At 35.8% G+C, this 17,065-nt stretch overlaps 1 protein-coding gene across 8 annotated transcripts in view; it reads right to left on the minus strand.

Annotated features, from left to right (window-relative positions):
- Positions 1-776: 776 nt before the first annotated feature.
- The window catches only part of GPD2 (glycerol-3-phosphate dehydrogenase 2), a 150,080-nt gene continuing 133,791 nt past the window's right edge, over positions 777-17,065 (minus strand). For 7 of the 8 annotated variants that reach the window (XM_050752469.1, XM_050752468.1, XM_050752470.1 and 4 more), the window contains 6 exons: positions 16,633-16,764; positions 15,554-15,712; positions 7,861-7,973; positions 7,698-7,776; positions 7,060-7,158; positions 777-4,071 (listed from right to left, as the gene is read on the minus strand). In XM_050752469.1, the coding sequence (XP_050608426.1) occupies positions 3,946-4,071; positions 7,060-7,158; positions 7,698-7,776; positions 7,861-7,973; positions 15,554-15,712; positions 16,633-16,764 (708 nt within the window). In that variant the 3' untranslated portion in view covers positions 777-3,945. The remainder of the gene's footprint in view (positions 4,072-7,059; positions 7,159-7,697; positions 7,777-7,860; positions 7,974-15,553; positions 15,713-16,632; positions 16,765-17,065) is intronic. The other variant, XM_050752474.1, reaches the window with a different exon arrangement.

Consider the following 17,065-nt stretch of genomic DNA (forward strand, 5'->3'; position numbering starts at 1 on the left):
AAGCTAGATCAATAAAAAATGTTTTAAGCTGCCACGTATTTTTTTCTAGGCACTGAACAAACAGTTAATTGTTCCAAGTCTGTCTGGGAGCCATTGCTTTGGGGTATTCTATATAATTTTAAAGAACCTTCAGAAGCTCACACATACCTTTGGGCATGCAGAACCAGGAGGCAGCACATCTAAACCACAAATGGAGAATATACTCCATATATGCATGTAAATTAAACCCTATAAAATAACACGGGCATTATAAAATTTGTGTTAAAACTGATAACAGCTTTACTGATTTACTGACAATGAAAATATATAGCATTTTTTTCTGTCACAGCATTTATCAACACTTGGCAACCCTGCACTAACTTGACATGTAAGATGATCAAAATGGATTATGTAATCTTTTCCATTCATTTCTATTGATTTTAGTCATGATAAAATTCATCAGTGTGCCTGGGAACGCTTAGGCTGAAAGGCTCTGGTAGATTAAAAAAAATAAATAAATAAGGAAAGGAAAAGAAAAAAGAATTCAACTGAGTTGTAATAGGATGAATGTAATTGTAGAATAGGATTGCACAAATATAGAAGTCATGCCCTAAAGGCTACAGCAACAAATTAATACAAATAATTCTGGCAGTCTTATAAAATTACATCTATCTCTGTAGATATTTCACTTTGTGCCATCAAAAATACAGTTTGTAAAAATATTTTCAAACTTTTTAAAAACTTCAACAGTAATCAAAGTTATCTGACTGCAAGTGACATCAAAATGCTAGCAAATGGACAATTTTAATCAGTTTTATTGATTCATGCTTCCAGTTCTTATTCAGTTAAAACCAAGGCACATTAAATACATCCTCTTATTGCTCTAAAAATGCATGCAGCTCATTCTGTATATCAAAAGTAATAAATAATGGCCATAAAACACCAAGACAGTTATAAAAATGACAACCCAGCCTCAAACATAGTATTTAACAGTCCAATCTAGAACAATAACCCAACACAATACATAAAAGTGCCACATATGAAAACATGCAGTGTGTATATCCACTCTAGTACTGAGCTTACACTTGCTATTCTTTAAAAACATAGTAGGGCTTTTTCACTCCTTAAAAAAGGTTGACATGATGCAAACATTGCAAGTTATAGCATCATTGACTTTAATATTACATTCATATGCCAAAAATCTTTACAGATACATAAGAGAAAAATAACATCAATGATGACTCTTACAGTATATTTAGTAAAAGTGAGAATGAGTTTTTTTGTTGTACAAAAGAGGAAGCTACATATTTTGAAACAGACAAAGCAAAGCCAGAAACTGAAGCAGAACAGAGAGCATGCATTTAATAGCAGAAATCCTAAAGTTACACTCAGTATAAATTGATTGAAAGCAAGAATATTGCAAACAGCATGATGGATATGAGGCAGACAACCTTGGCTTAACAAATAATCCAGCATTATCATTATTGTTATGACTGTGGTGGGGGCTATTTAAAGGAGTATCCAACTCTCCAGCACAGATGGGGGTTCCTTCACCTGAATCCCCTCAAAGGCTCTTGAAATAAATCACTTGATAATAAAAGGCAATCCCTGCATACCCACCACGACCCCAACAGAATCAACTGATGTCAAGTTTATATGCAAAGGAAAAAAATTCTTTTGTGCTTGGAATGAATTTTAAAGAAGCTTATTCCCCCCTATTTCTTGTCTCCCTTTCTTAAATCAGGTAAAGAAGCTGTACAGGTTTAATTAAGAACTTATACAAAATGCTGGGGTGCTTTGTTCACAGTAACGGCTTGAAATCAGTTCATTTCCAAATTGAGTCTATGGGATTGGTGAAGGACTCTATGTTTTAGAAATCAGCAGATTTAAAGTAAAAGCAGAGATGCTCAGAAGAAGAAAAGTGTGCTTTTCTTTGTCCTTAAAGGAACTTCATTCATAGCAAAGCATGCACAAACAAGGCCTGTTTAACACACACAGATCTGCCCCGGCCCTACTGTAATGGAATCAGGGAGGGTACAAGTCATCGTTATCTTGATCTAACTAGAAAGAGAAAGAGAGAAAAACAGAGAGAGAGAGTACAAATGTACCATATTGTGTATATCATCTGGGATATTTTAAAGGACAATTCATCTACCTATTAAGTGTCACTGGGTTCTAAACAATGAAATTTGTTATCCGGTTAGAAAACAAACACTAAGTTGTAAAGCCACAAGCTTTCATTTGCTTTAAAAAAATGAAAAAGCCAGTGTAAAAATTCACACTTTGAAAGAAGAAAGTTCACAGTGATACCTGGGAGCATCACTTGCTCTGTTTTAGGTTTTCCCTTAGGAAGTGGCAAGCATCTAAAACTTCATTTAAAAACAAAATGAGCTAAGATGCTGTCTTTCTTTGCAGTTTCTGTTTGTTTCAGAGGTGGTGGGTGGGTGCGTAGGTGAGTGAACCTCCAGTGTTTACATTGTGACATACAGGCTCAGAATCCACTTGAATAAGGCATAAAGCTACTCTGCAGTATTGACATAAATAAAAATAACAGCACAAAAGTGTTTTATGTGCCAGTTTAAAAAACAACTAAGACTTCAAGTCTGTGCAATAAAAACCTGCCGCGAAATGACATGTTACATCTCCTATTAGATACAGAATCTGATGTTAAAAAAACAACAAAAAAGTCAGTAGTTAACTTTACAAGAAGAAGTACGATTAATAAATATTCAGATAACTAGTTAAAATGCCACCAAAATAGAGCAAGAGCATCCCAAACTGCATTACTTGTTAAATTCAATACACACTGACTTTTGCTTTGGACTGCGTGTGTGTCAGGATGGGGGGTGGTGATTATTTTTCCATTTTTGTTTTTGGTTTACTGAGAATAGTTCCATGGAGTACAGAAGGGGAAAGACTTTAAGCAACCACGTTGACCTTGGAAACTGGTTTTGTGCCTTATTTTACATATAATTATAATTAAAGTTAACTAAAGTCTATTCTATCCTCCTACACTATGTTTGCAAGTACCCCCAAAAAAGATGGTAAGCTAGATTTGACAATACTACATGCTTCAAAATTTAGGCTTCGGAATTGAATCTTTTGTTATATGTGAATATATAAAAACACATTTTTAACTCTTAAATGTATTACTACTGTAATAATTAGATAAATTTGGTCTCATTCCATGACATCCAAATTGCCACTTAAATGCTGGTTTTAAAGTAAGAAGAGCAAGGATCTTCCTGGCAACTATATTAGTCAAAGAAAACCAGCAGTGACTGAAGAAAAAAATGAACTGCTGAGACGAAACTATCACTGTAACTCCCAGCAAATGTCAATGCTATCCTTATCTTCTACCTGTGATTCTGGAAGCTTTCAGAGTTTCTCTTTGGGACTTGCTCCTATAACCAGATCTACACTTTTCCTTCCCTCTCCAGTTAGCCAGTCATGCTCTACATATAAAAATGTGGAACAGTGTTTGCATGAGGAAGGTAGGACAAGCTGGAGGAAGATGGAGCTGAGAAATCTCCAGAAACACTATCATTTCAATAGGTAATTCTTTTTAATAACACAAGCTGTCTATATGCATGTCACAAAATTTCTCCAGCTTTTTTCAATTTTTGCCCAAATATTCTGTTTTTAGAACTCATTTAGAATAAAGGAATAAACAAACAGTGAATGTGTCACATCTAACAGGTCACAAAATAGATGCAAAACTAATGTGCATTGAAAATGAGAAAAAGAATAAAATACACTTAAAAGCTAGATTGAATGGCAAATACAAATAAAGTACAGCAATAAAGCTGGCAAATACACCAACACCCTAAAGTTTTGGAATGTTTTCTAGTGTTAAAAAAGGCAGCTATCCACATTCATTATTTTAGGGTGGTTTCAGTCATCTCTGGTTGTTACATGGTGATTTGTCGTTCCTATGTTTGTTGGCTGTGGATTTACTGCCCAGACTCACAATCCTCCACAACTACGGTCCACTGGAATTGGAACTCTTCTGTCGAGGTTCTCTTCTGCAGTTTTCATTAGTATAGCAAGCCGGCTTCCAGATACCCTTCCTTTTTGAATAGCACTCATCAGCTTAAAGAGAAAATATGCAACAGATTCAGAACGCAGGCCAGCTTACTCTCTTCTTCATGGCATTATAATCGTTAGCATTGCAGCAGACAGAGGTAATTAAGTGCTCCATCAAAAACCTTAACAAATACTACAGCTCAGATAAGAAAAGTCTAATTTTTAAACATTTCCAAAAGAGGGGAAGAAGCAGGTATTTCACTACTGCTGCAAAAACTACATCCATCTAGTAAATCAGCCTGCCTCTAAAAGCAAATCTTAATGCATCTTTTTGTCTTTTAATGTGCTTAAGGCACTTTTATTATTATTATTATTTTTTTAGCAACTTCAAATATTGGATCTTTAATTCCATTTAAAATCTTAAAAAGGAATCTCAGGGATTGAACAAAGACAAACCATGACCTATATTTATCTACCCTTTTTTTAATGTTACTGTACTTGACAACTTCAAGTCCCCTAAATCCAAATTCCTTAAAGACTTTTTAACGTAATTTACATTTAATTCCTTGAAAATGGACCCAGAGATCTACCTTAAGAATTAAAAGCACTCCACAGCCCAGATTTTAGCTAATTCATTTTTATCCAATGGATAAAATCAGAATTAGTCTTGAAATTACATGCAGGCAGCGGGCAAAGGCCTTTAATCTGGAAGGCACTTTGCAATTATGAGCATAGGGATTTTTTTCCTTTTCAAGTTTGATGTGGTTTCAACTATTTGCTTTTCTTGATCTTACTTCCCTAATCTTTTTTATTTATTTTAAAAAGATTTAGCTATTCGTCATATATATACACACACATGCACACACATATATACACACACATTATATATATATGATGTATCTATGTATGTATGTAAATTCTCAAAATAATTTTAGGTTTATAGCTTTTAGCCTATAGATACACGTTGCTTAAAAAGAGCTCTGAGTAAGAGTCAGAGACATCTGCTAAGGGGCTGGATCAGAATTTCATGACCTTATTAAAAGCTGTTTCACAAGCTATTGCTTATTAGAGATGGACTCCTACATGCAAAAGTGTCATTAAAACCCAGACTTAGAAATAAAGTCATATAACCACGAGATATCTATAGTGATCCTTCTGTGAAGATTATTAAAAATCGTATCTATATTCAAAAAATATATTTAATGGGATAAACATGGGCTCTTAGTCTGCAGAAGAGCAAAATGTTAAAAAAAAAAAACCTCAAAAAACCCCTCCAAATATACTTTACATCTGAGGAATGGTGTAACATAAGGAATGCTGACATCTAAAGACAGAACAATTTATTGTTTATTGCTTTGTCTCTGATTCCAGGAAGACCTGCGAAGTTTATCAGAGCTAACACAACTGACAAAGCTAGAGGTTTTCTAAGCCATACACAGTATATGATGTGCCAACTTCTAAAAACTCAAAGTTTTCTTTAAACACTACATGTATCTAGAAACCATATTACAAGAAAAAAATAACATTTGGGTGTGAATATATTTCATGAGGAATATGGTCAGCATTTTAAAGTTGAAAATTATACTGCGTATTTGTTCTTAGTAGAAGCAAGAATAGTCCCTTTCATTTGGAATTGGACAAAAAATATTCAATTATTTAAAAAAAAAAAACTCTACAAGAAAACCTGCAGATAGTTTAAATTATCTCCTGCTTTTAACTCAACCACATTCAAGGAAATTACTTAAAACCTAAACCACATAGCATATTCATAAAATCAAGATTCTTATTGTTTCTAAAGCGCCATGTCTTTCAACCCTAAATTCTGCTGTTTATTTACAACACATATGAAATGAAGCACAGGCCATTTCTTTGAAGAAAAGTTTTCTAACATTGTGAGGGCAACAATAAAATATTCTCCGGAAAAACTACACAAAAAATGCATTAAATGGTGCTTTAATTCCCAAGCATAAATTTTAAATTCAATTTAAAATGTGTATTTAGTTAAACAGTAAGCTAAAGAACCAAACATTCTTTTTTGTAATGCTGGACACAACCTGTGAAAATTTTCTGCATTTAGATTCAACAATGCTCTTATCTGCAGCTCATCTCCAGAGAGACAATTACCATTTCCTTTGCCTTGATCTTGTTTGTTTAACTTGACACAGTGAAGAAAGGGCTGACATTGACCAAAATCCCCAGCATTAATTTATTTCATGTTCAGCATTCATCATTGCCATGGTGCAAGCAAGACCTGGCATTCATTTGAAATACCTGCCCAAGAAGCACTACAGAAAAAAACCTAGCTGCTTGGAAACCCAATACATTCTTCATATGATCAGAGTCATATGGACAGCTAGAAATAATGTATGGGTTTGTTGAAATTTCTTTTAAGAAACAATATGTAGCATCCAGTTTGAAGTTAAAGTAACAAAATTTATTTCCTGCATGACTACAAAGATGAAACAACAGAGCCTTGAATAAATTAACAATTGGAAATGGAAATATTTAAATTATATGGTCTCGACCCCAAAGTACAAGTTTCCTTCCTTATGTTTTTCTAGTTCTTTATAATGCCAGAATCTAATCACTAACTTCTCAAATGAATATGATTCATTAGTGAATGGAACCATACTTTTTAAAAATTTTCTGCATAAAAGACTAGAAATCTTGTGTTGCCTCTTATGAAGTAGAGGAAAAGAAAAAGTAAGTAAAAGAAAAGTAAGTAAAAGAAAAAGGTCCAGCGGTGATACGCCATGGCATATGTCTTTAAAAAGCATGCTTCATATTCAACCCTTTATGATAAATAACTTGGATTTAATTTAAACTGCCCAACATAACGGAATGTTTCTTATACAATAAAAGGAGAAGAACATGCACCACAGTACAGCCTTACACTTGAGGGCAGACATATCAACCTCTGCTGGCTTCGAGCTTTCTTCTTCAGAATAATCTGACAATTGTGTGGACTTAAATATCCATTCTTGAACAGGCATTTACGATCATGACAAACAAAAGATAAAAGCAAACATTCTTGTTTCTTTCACCACAACTTACCTGCAAAAATTCATTGAGTTCAACCTGTCCATTTTTATTCAAATCGACTTCATTTAGAATTTCATGGAGTGTATTTTCATCCATTTGGACATTGATACTCTAAGTAAAAGAAAAGCACAGAATGATAGTTTGATTAAAAATTATGCATATTCTTTGGCTGGGCAAGGTGGCTCACGCCTGTAATCCCAGCACTTTGGGAGGCCAAGGCGGGCAGCTCAGTTGAGGTCAGGAGTTCGAGACCAGCCTGGCCAACATGGTGAAACCCCATCTCTGCAAAAAGTATTTTAAAAATTAGCCAGGCATGGTGGCACGCACTTGCAGTCCCAGCTACTCTGGAGGCTGAGGCAGGAGAACCCCTTGAACCCAGGAAGAGGAAGTTACAGTGAGCTGAGATCGTGCAACACTGCACTCCAGCCTAGGCAACAGAGTGAGACTCTGTCTCAAAACCTGGGCAACAGAGTGAGACTCTGTCTCAAAACAAAAAGAAAAAAAATTATGCATATGCTTTTACTAACATTACTAATCTTTTAAAAATTATAATAAAAATATTACTTGTAGAAAACACTAGATGAGAAAAACATCTAATATCTTTACATTCTTCTAGTATCAGAGGCTGACATCGAACCAAAGAAAATTACCTCTAATACACGCTGAACATCAACAATGGTAATAAAGCCTTTCTTGTCTGCATCAAACTTATGAAATCTCTTCTTATACCTGGAACACAAGATTAAATAATGGAAAAATATACTTACATAGGCCAAAAAAAGAGAGAAAAAGATAGACACTTATTGTAAGTACCTGTCAATGTCTGAAGGCAGTAGGCTAATTTCAGAGCGATCCGTTAACTGTTCTGATCGAGATTTATAGCCCATTTCATAATATAGAAACTTCTTGGCTGTTTCAAGTTGTTCCTAAAACAGAGATACACACAAAGTTCAAAGATACGTGGAAAGCATTACTGATTTTTCTTCCTTTACTGTTGATCTTCATAAAATGAAGTTGATCCTCACTTATCTAACCAGCACAATTTTTTTATTTCTTCCAGTTTCATTGAAGTATAATTTATATTGAATAAAATGTACCTGCTACCATGATTAAGATCTACAGCATCTCCATCACTCTAAAACTTTCCTCATGTCCATTTGCAGCTGATCCATTCCCATGATCTCTCGACACAGGCAAACACTGACTGCCTTCTTGTCACCAGAGTTTGCCTTTTCTGGAATTTCTTATAAAAGGTTTCATATAGTACGTAGTCTTCTGTTTGACTGCTTTCACATAGGATAGTAATTCTGAGATTCATTCATGTTGCTGCATGTTTTAATATTTTGTTTTTTTACTGCTGAGTATTCTTACACAGAAATTAACCAGCAAAATCTACAGGATCAAATTCTTGTAGTTCAGTGACAAAGAAAGTAATTAAAGGTGAAGATATCTTGGATTTGAACAACTTGGATTTGGACAAACCCAAGATAACTTGGATTTGTCACTATAATGTGACATGAAGTACGAAGGTATATCTCATGAGATTAGCTGTGCTGAGATTTTGCCACTGAGATTCTGATACTTAGGTGAAGTTACAGAGTCATGAGAAGAAATGAGCTATCCTCAAGTTATTCTTCCTGTTTTCAATGTCCCCAGTGTCAATTAATACTAACTGCTGCTGCAAATATTGTCTTTCTTAGTTTTCATCACGTCACTCTCCCATCTAAAAACTTCCGAAATGACTTCATTGTAGCGTATATTGTTCACAAATCTCTTTCCTCATATATATGTTATGTTACACACACACACACACATTCTCCGCCACACATACACTTCTCAACTGTATTGATGTGAGCTGGCCATGTGACTTATTTGGCCAGTGGAACATGAATAGGTATGATATATGCTACTTTTGAGTAAAAGCTTTCATGGTAACTTTATAGGTTTGCTTAGCCTCTTACTCCTGTGCCATAAGAAGGGCACATCTCAGATGAGATCTGAAGCCAATCTAGAATGCGGAGAAGAGCCACAGCAGCTAACATGCAGCCTTCATGTAATGTGAGGGAAGAAGAAATGCTTGCTGCGATGAACCACTCAGAGTTTGAAATTGACTGTTACTGAGTATAACCTAGAACAAGTCTTAAATTCCCCAACTTCCTATCAAAGGATCTTGTGAACTCAATGGTTCCCAAATTCTGGTCTGAAGAACAGTGCCAGTGTGAAGTTAAATGAAGAAAATGAAACAATGACACATACACTTGCATGAAATGTGTTTATACGTGTTTGGTTATGTTGGTGATAAGACCCCTTATTGATTTTTCTTGAGGAAATAAACTTTTTTTCTGGGACAGTGTCTTGCTCAGTCGCCCAGATTGGAGTGTAGGAGCACAATCATGGCTCACTGCAGCCTCTACCTTGCAGGCTCAATCCTTCCACTTCAGCCTCCCAAGTGGCTGGGATTACAGGCACATGCCACCATGCCTGGCTAATTTATTATTATTATTATTATTATTATTATTATTTGTAGAGATGGAGTCTCCCTATGTTGCCTAAGCTGGTCTTGAACTACTGGGCTCAGTGATTCTCCTGCCTCAGCTTCCCAAAGTGCTGGGATTACAGACATGAAGCACTGTGCCCAGCCATCAGTTGTTTTTTCTGACATGATTCCTTTCCTGCTTTCCTTTGTCTTAGGAAGTAAATACTAGAAATATTCTTCCTTCATGTTCTTAAATAACAAAATAAAAAATTATCAATGTGAAATAATTCTCTCAGCTTAAAAAAGTAAATTTAAAATGTGTGTGTGTGTGTGTGTGTGTGTGTGTGTGTGTACATGTGTATCTCATACACAAAACTTGTCTGTGAAGTCTCCATCGCCAAGGGCATTTTTTGCTGGCAGATTTTTCACAAGAAAATCCACCAGTTTTCATAAATAAAATTATTTTGCTGTTCCACTGCTTTTACCCAGCATTTTCTACACAACGTGTTCAAAATCCACCTCCTTGGAAATGCCACCTCTGATGCTTCCCTGCAAAAACAATTTCTTTCTCGATTTATGGCCCTTCATTGTGTATGTAATTTATCTATACTCCATCAAGCAAGGAATTATGGAATTTCAAAGCAGGAAGATATTTTTTCATAAACGGTACTCAATGTATTTCCCTTACCCCACATTTCCTTTATAACATTCCAAAAATGGAAGAACAAAGCCTTTGTCTAAACAACTCTAGCATTGGGGAGGTAACTTAATACTGCTGAAAGTTGCTTCCAATTATTAGAAGGTTTTACAGTGAGATTAAATCCACCTCCTTGAAATTCTTCCAGTTTTGGGGGGATTAACAAATCTTTCCCACAGTAGAATAAACCTAATGTGTTTTTTTTTCTGTATCACAGTTTAATAAGTATTTAAAGATAGTATCATGTGCCTCCTCCTTAAGAGTTTTCTTTTAGTCTAGAACTACTATATAAAACATTATTTCAAATCCCTAGACCATGTTGTAGAATTTCTTCCAGACCACAACCGGTTTGTCATATAATACAATTATCAGAACAAAATACAACACTGCAACAGAGATCTGGCAAGTACCTAGAAGGGAGTAACTATCAGCGTCATCAATCTAGATATATGATTTCTATTAATGCAGCTTAAGATTGCAATTGGATTTGGGGGCAGCCATGGTCCACTGTTAACGGCTATGCATTCACAGTTAACTAAAACCATATTTCTTTTTCACATGTGCTATTGTTAAGCCTTGTCAAATCTATCTTGAATGGATGGAGTTGTTTTCCTACCTAATGTAAGGTTTGCCATTTATCTCTATTAAATTATATCTAATGAAATTTCATCCATTGTTTCAATCCATCATCAAACATTCACTCTCCCTCTGGTATCTTGCTATTGGTACATCAAAGATGCATGCCATCAACACTGTAATTTAACCATTTGAATCAAGGTAGACTAGGTCACGATCTAGGACAAGGTGCTTATGACTTACTACCAGAGACCTCTTCTGAGGCCAACACTGTCATTTAACTGGTTATAAATCTACCAATTTTACAGATATCATATGGGGCTTTCTAAAATGCTTTATAGAATCAAAATTCCCTAATCTAGCCATCTGCTTGCTCTATCTAAAAAGGAAATGAGGACCGTGTGTGATGGCTCATGCCTATGATCCCAGCACTTTGGGAGGCTGAAGCAGGTGGATCACATGAGCCCAGGAGTTTGAGACCAGCCTGGACAGCATGGCAAAACCATGGATCTACAAAAAATGTTTTTAAAGTTAGTTGGGCATGGTGGTGCATGCCTTAGTCCCAGGTACTTGGGAAGCTGAGGTGGGAGAATCACCTGAGCCTGGGAGTTTGAGGCTGTACTGAGCCATGATCACATCGCTGCACTCCAGCCTGGGCAACATAGCAAGACCTTGTCTCAAAAAAAAAAAAGGAGATATCTGAAATGATTTTGCCATTTTGCCTAAGTGATTCCTTACTAGCTTCTGTGATCACTATTTCTTGATAAATGCTGATTAAAAAAAACACTTAAAATGTCACAATCTAGAAAACCACGCAAGATCAATGCCAAGACCATTAGTTTCTAGGTTGCAAACTATGTTTTTCTTTCCTCTCATTTTTGAAATTTGGTATTACATTTTCCCATTCTGTCTTCTGGTTCCATTCCTGTTTCCTACAGTATTTTAAAGTTGAACAGTAAGCTGATCCCAAGCAAGAGAATCTTAACTGCAAATTCTCTGAGTACTCTAAGGTATAATTTTTCTGGACTGGCATAAAACTCATTCAGAGTAGCCTCCTATTTCAATATCTATTCGTTCTTACCAATATTTATATTTTGCTCTTTTCACACATAAAAATAGGGAGAGAAAAGGAAAAAAATATTGATAGTAAATTATAAATTGAATAGTTCTCCTTACTCTCCAGCATTGAAGAATATGCCTGTCACCTTAAGCAATGATCTAGATTAGGTCTTAAACATTACATTTGGTGCCCTGAGTATTTTTTCCCCAACACTCAAATAACACCTGACACTACTCATATACATCCACATTATTCCTGATATCACTCCTTCCATTTTTGAGCACTTGGCTTCTATGTGTTTTACATTTGGTATTTATCAGCTTGCTTTAATCAGTCACTCAAAGTCTTCACATGCCTCCCCTTTTTCCTCCTCATTGGAATCAATTTTGAAAAAAAACTGTATTTTTGTGAGACTCTCAGTCTACTTAAATGTCTTCTCTTTATAGTCTCTGAATGAAAAATGAATCTTTTGTCTGAACATGATAAAATCCATTTTATCAAATCGTATAGGGCAGCATTTCCCAAAATATGTTCTAAGTACTAGCCCCCTTCCTACCCAGTTCTACCAAAAAGTGAGAGTTGGGTCTGTCTCCAAATAAGTTCCTTTTTGGAAACTGAAAACATACATAACCATTTTAAAGGTTCTAATTGCAATTGCACTAAAGGAAGTGCTTTTATTTGTTTAACTCAGAATTTCTCACACTCTTTTGACCATTTAGTCATCTTTTCACATATATTAATTTGTACCCTGCATAACACCATTTGGCAATTTTTTTTCTCTAAATGTTCCTGCCAACTATTCTAACAATCCCCGACTCCCCAAGACATTGCCTTCTTCCTTAATCAGTTCTTCCAAGTTGGTTGGATTTTGGTCTTGAGTAACAGTTTCTCGAAATATTTCTCCAAATTTTGGAAAATATGCATAAATGTCAGAGCTGTACATGTGTTATAACAACCCAATTAGATTTTAAGATCTTAAAACTATGAGCTATTTAGTATTCTCCTAAAATATTTGGGGCAATGTTCAGTATACAAGCCACTCATTAAGTATTGACTGGTAAAAACAAGCACAATTCATCTACAGAGAGTTATTTATCACCTTGTTCCTCTTTCACTTTTGCAGGTTAAATAATCCCAATGCTTTTAACCTTTTCTCAGAAGTCCAACTTTCTAACCTTTTAATTCTTTTTCCCCCCCTCCTTGTTCTCTCTGGACTGTCCATAGCTCTCATTAATACTCCTACATCTCAGATACTGAGTAATAGCTTTAGATCTTTATTTATGTTACTTTGTTAAGGGGGATGGGAGAGTATTTCTGAGCACATAAATCTGTTCATAAAATATGAACTGAAGTTAAATCTAGCTTCCTTGGTAGGGCCAAACACAACCAGTTTACAGAATTTTCTTCCTCCTTCCTACCTCCTACAGCCTGAATTCCTAGCATAAAATATGTTCCTGCACATTCAAATCATTCCAACCATAATTTTTGGAAGAACACATCATCCCCAATCCTTCTATATGGTAAAAGGACTGACAGAAGCACAGGAGTTAAGTTTCATTCCTGTGCTGCCTCTGTACAAAGCTTTAGCTAATCAAACTAAAGCTCAAGACTTCAATAGCTATAAACCAGTACAGCTAATGCAGACGCAGCAAGACAGGATGGAGAAAGCTTATGATCTAGGATCAGAATACCTGGTTTCAATCCCTGCACTACAATTGACTGTTGGTATAAACTCTGAAAAGAGTCTTACTCTGTGAACCTGTTTTCTCAGCTATAAAATGGGGGTTAATTTTATCCCTGTCAGAGACATGATCAGGATTAAGAAACTCCTAAAATCAAACCCTTTTCTCCCACATTTCCCAGGTGACTCTGATATGTAACCATCTTTGGAAATCTATACCAGAATGAGAATACTTTAAAAACAGACCATGTGACCAATGCTTTCCTTGCACTGTCAGCATGTATCATGGATGCCCAATAATGTTCATTCACTCATGCCATGGGAGAACACAGCAATAAAATGTCAGTCTATAAACTAGGACACAGGCCCCCACCAGATCCCAAATCTGCTGATGCCTTGATCTTGGACTTCTCAGCCTCTAGAACCATGAGAAATAAATGTTTGTTGCTTAAGCCACCCAGTCTATGGTATTTCTGTTATAGCAGCCCAAATGAACTAAGACATACTTTCTTACCAAAACTCCCTCTTGCATCTTCTTACACCTCCTCTAGCCTCATTAGCTATTATTTCCCCTTTTTCCTGGATTCCTCCTTATATCCTATGCTTCTAAACTTTGGTATTCTCCAGTGCTTGGCCTTTGGACTGTTTTCGTTATTTGACTACATTAACTCCCTATATAATCTCACCCAGTCTGATGGCTTAAATATCAACTCAAATTTATATCTCTAGCCCAAGCCTTCCCTTTGAATTTCACACTGACATATCCAATGATCAGGATTTGTATTAATAAACTGAACTCTGAAGTTGTTAAAGAGGGGACATCAGTTTAGGGGAGGGAAGCTATTGCGGTAATCCATGTAACAGACACCGGTAACCTGAATCAGGGTGATGGCAGTTGGATGTGTTATGTTAAGAAATGGTTGAATTCACTTCAACACAAGTGTTTGTTAAAAAAATTTAAAAATAAAATAATTTTTTAAATGAAAGGGTTGAATTCAAACTGTTATTTAAACATAAATATGGTATGATTTGCTGATGGATTTAGGTAGGGTGTAAGAGAATGCATAAAGTATGATACTATTGTTTAGGCTTGAGTAACTGAAGGATAGCTATTTATGACATGGAAGAGTCTACAGGAGTAGTAGTTTTGGGGAGGTAAGAGGAGATCCAAGAGAGGTGGTGTTCCAGAAAGCAAAATATTGTTCAAGAAGGAGGGGGGAATCAATTGTGCCAAATGCTGCTAATTGGCCAAGTAAAACAAGGACTGAAAGTTAACAAATTTATTGAGTAACATGGAGGTTACTGGTGAGATTGACCACAGCTAATGTAGCAAAGTGGTGGCAAAAGTGCCTAAATGAAATGGATTCAAGAGATCCTGAGGGAAAGGAACAGAGCCCAAAGAATATAGGAAGTATTTTATGAATATATAAAAATGATTCATTACCCTCTGCATATCAAAATAGTTGGGTTTATTAAAAATCATACAGATCTACTTAGCCTAACCCTGTGTGTATGTTTGTGTCCGTGTATATGTATGTGTTGTGCATGTGTGTGTGTGTGTATGCATCTGAGCATCACCGGCTTTTAAAATTTGGAATATAAATATAAAATCTCAATTGACACAAATGATACGCATTTAGTGCTCAGGCAGAAAAACCACACTTCTTACGAAAGGCACATTAGCAGGAGTGTGCCTCTCACTGATTATGTTCCAAGAGTGTTTTCAATGAAAACTAGAAAAGGTTCCATACTACAATCATTATTATCTTTCTTTTTCAGGAATTATGACCACAAATTTATGAGCATTTCCTACAAAAGATTTTCCATAAACAACTAAATTTTGGTACAAGAATATCTTTCCATTTTCCTAAGGCCTAACAATATTAAACACTACACACAGAAAAACTGGTAAGAAATCTAAGGTTATCATCAAAAACTATGCTAGCTTCTACTAACAAATTAAGCCATTCCACGTTTACAATAGGAATTGTGGTTTTAAAGACTTCTATATAATACCTGCTTCTTATGATCATCCCAATTCAGTTCCCTGCCCATCAGTTCAACAATCCTGGGTAGGGCTTCCTCTGCTGCCTGGACATTTAGAAAGGCTAGGCGAGTACGACGTGAAATCATATCCACAGCAGTGCAGGCATACTCTTTAATCCCATATTTCACCTGAGTTTGAATTAAAGAAAAATTATTAGTTGACACCCTTCTTTAGAAAATGAGAAATGATGTTTCACTAAAAAAATAATAAATGTGTGCTTCAGAAAGGTAACATTTTTCTTTATACTCTCTGGTCCTCCAGCAGGCATGAGACAAACAGTGGCACCACACAAATTTTCCATCTGCCTGCCAAAGGAGGTTTGGAAAATGGCAAAAATTGGACGAAGAGTTGATGCCTTTTTCCTGAATAGAACCTGGCATAAACATGCAAATTGCATCACTTCTCATTAACCATCCACAGTCATCACTTACCTCTCTATGCTTATACATAATGTGGATTTTAATTTACATAGCTGACTAGGAAAAGGACGAGTGTCAAAAAGTTATGATCTCACCTCTTCAGTCTGTATAGTTTTTTGTCTTAGAGTAACCAGAATATAGGAACCCTGAATTCAATCAAGAAGTAAATGTTCACTGGACATCGATATTTTAAGGCACAGTGAATTACAAATAAATACAAAGCCTGGTCTCTGATTTCACAAAACTGGAAAGCTTGATGGGAAACAAGACCTAAATCTTTGAGAAACTGTCACAACAAGATATGTAGGTAGGACATGAGTGGTGCAAACTTAAAGAGCTGCAAATGCACAAAAGGGACAACTGTGAATTAACACGTTTAGAGATAGTTTGATGGAGAAAAAAGAAATCTATATTTTATATTGTTATTATTACTATCAATGTCGCTTCAGAGTTAAGATTAAAATTTTATAAATAAAAGGATCTGTATTGGAAAGACATAGTAGTCATGGTTTTAGCTGACACATGTGCATTAAAACTCAGCTACATATAATTTTCAAAGAAGATGACGAATGAACAGATAAATGGTATCCCATGGCGGACATGAAATTCCTATGTGATCATTCACATACCTCTGCTTCAATATATGGAAATTCTGACACAAGACGTACTCCAACAATAGGCCACCTTTTGCCAGTCACACTTGCCATTTTGGCCACCTCAAAGGCCTTATCACCATAGGTGGCGGCAAGATGCTGTGCCACCTAGAGAAATAAAGCTGCGTTAGGCAGGCACTTTGAATATCAATACCTTCTAGGCACAAAGCAAAAAGCACACATGCTTATCTTGTCAGTTTTCTTACAGCCTGTAACTAATAGCTCTCGGAGAGTATTAGATTTTGATTTTGTGGGAGGAAACCACTTGGGCTTCAAATGCTTAGGCCAGCACTAACTCTCTTACACATGCATCACTGTATCAATGACTGATGAAGCTTCAGCCTCATTTTGCTCCTGATATCACTTCTGAAGAACAGCCTTCTTCGTGCCTGAGACAGAATTTGGGATG

This window comes from Macaca thibetana, chromosome 12 (assembly GCF_024542745.1).
Source record: "Macaca thibetana thibetana isolate TM-01 chromosome 12, ASM2454274v1, whole genome shotgun sequence".
Lineage (NCBI taxonomy): Eukaryota > Metazoa > Chordata > Mammalia > Primates > Cercopithecidae > Macaca > Macaca thibetana.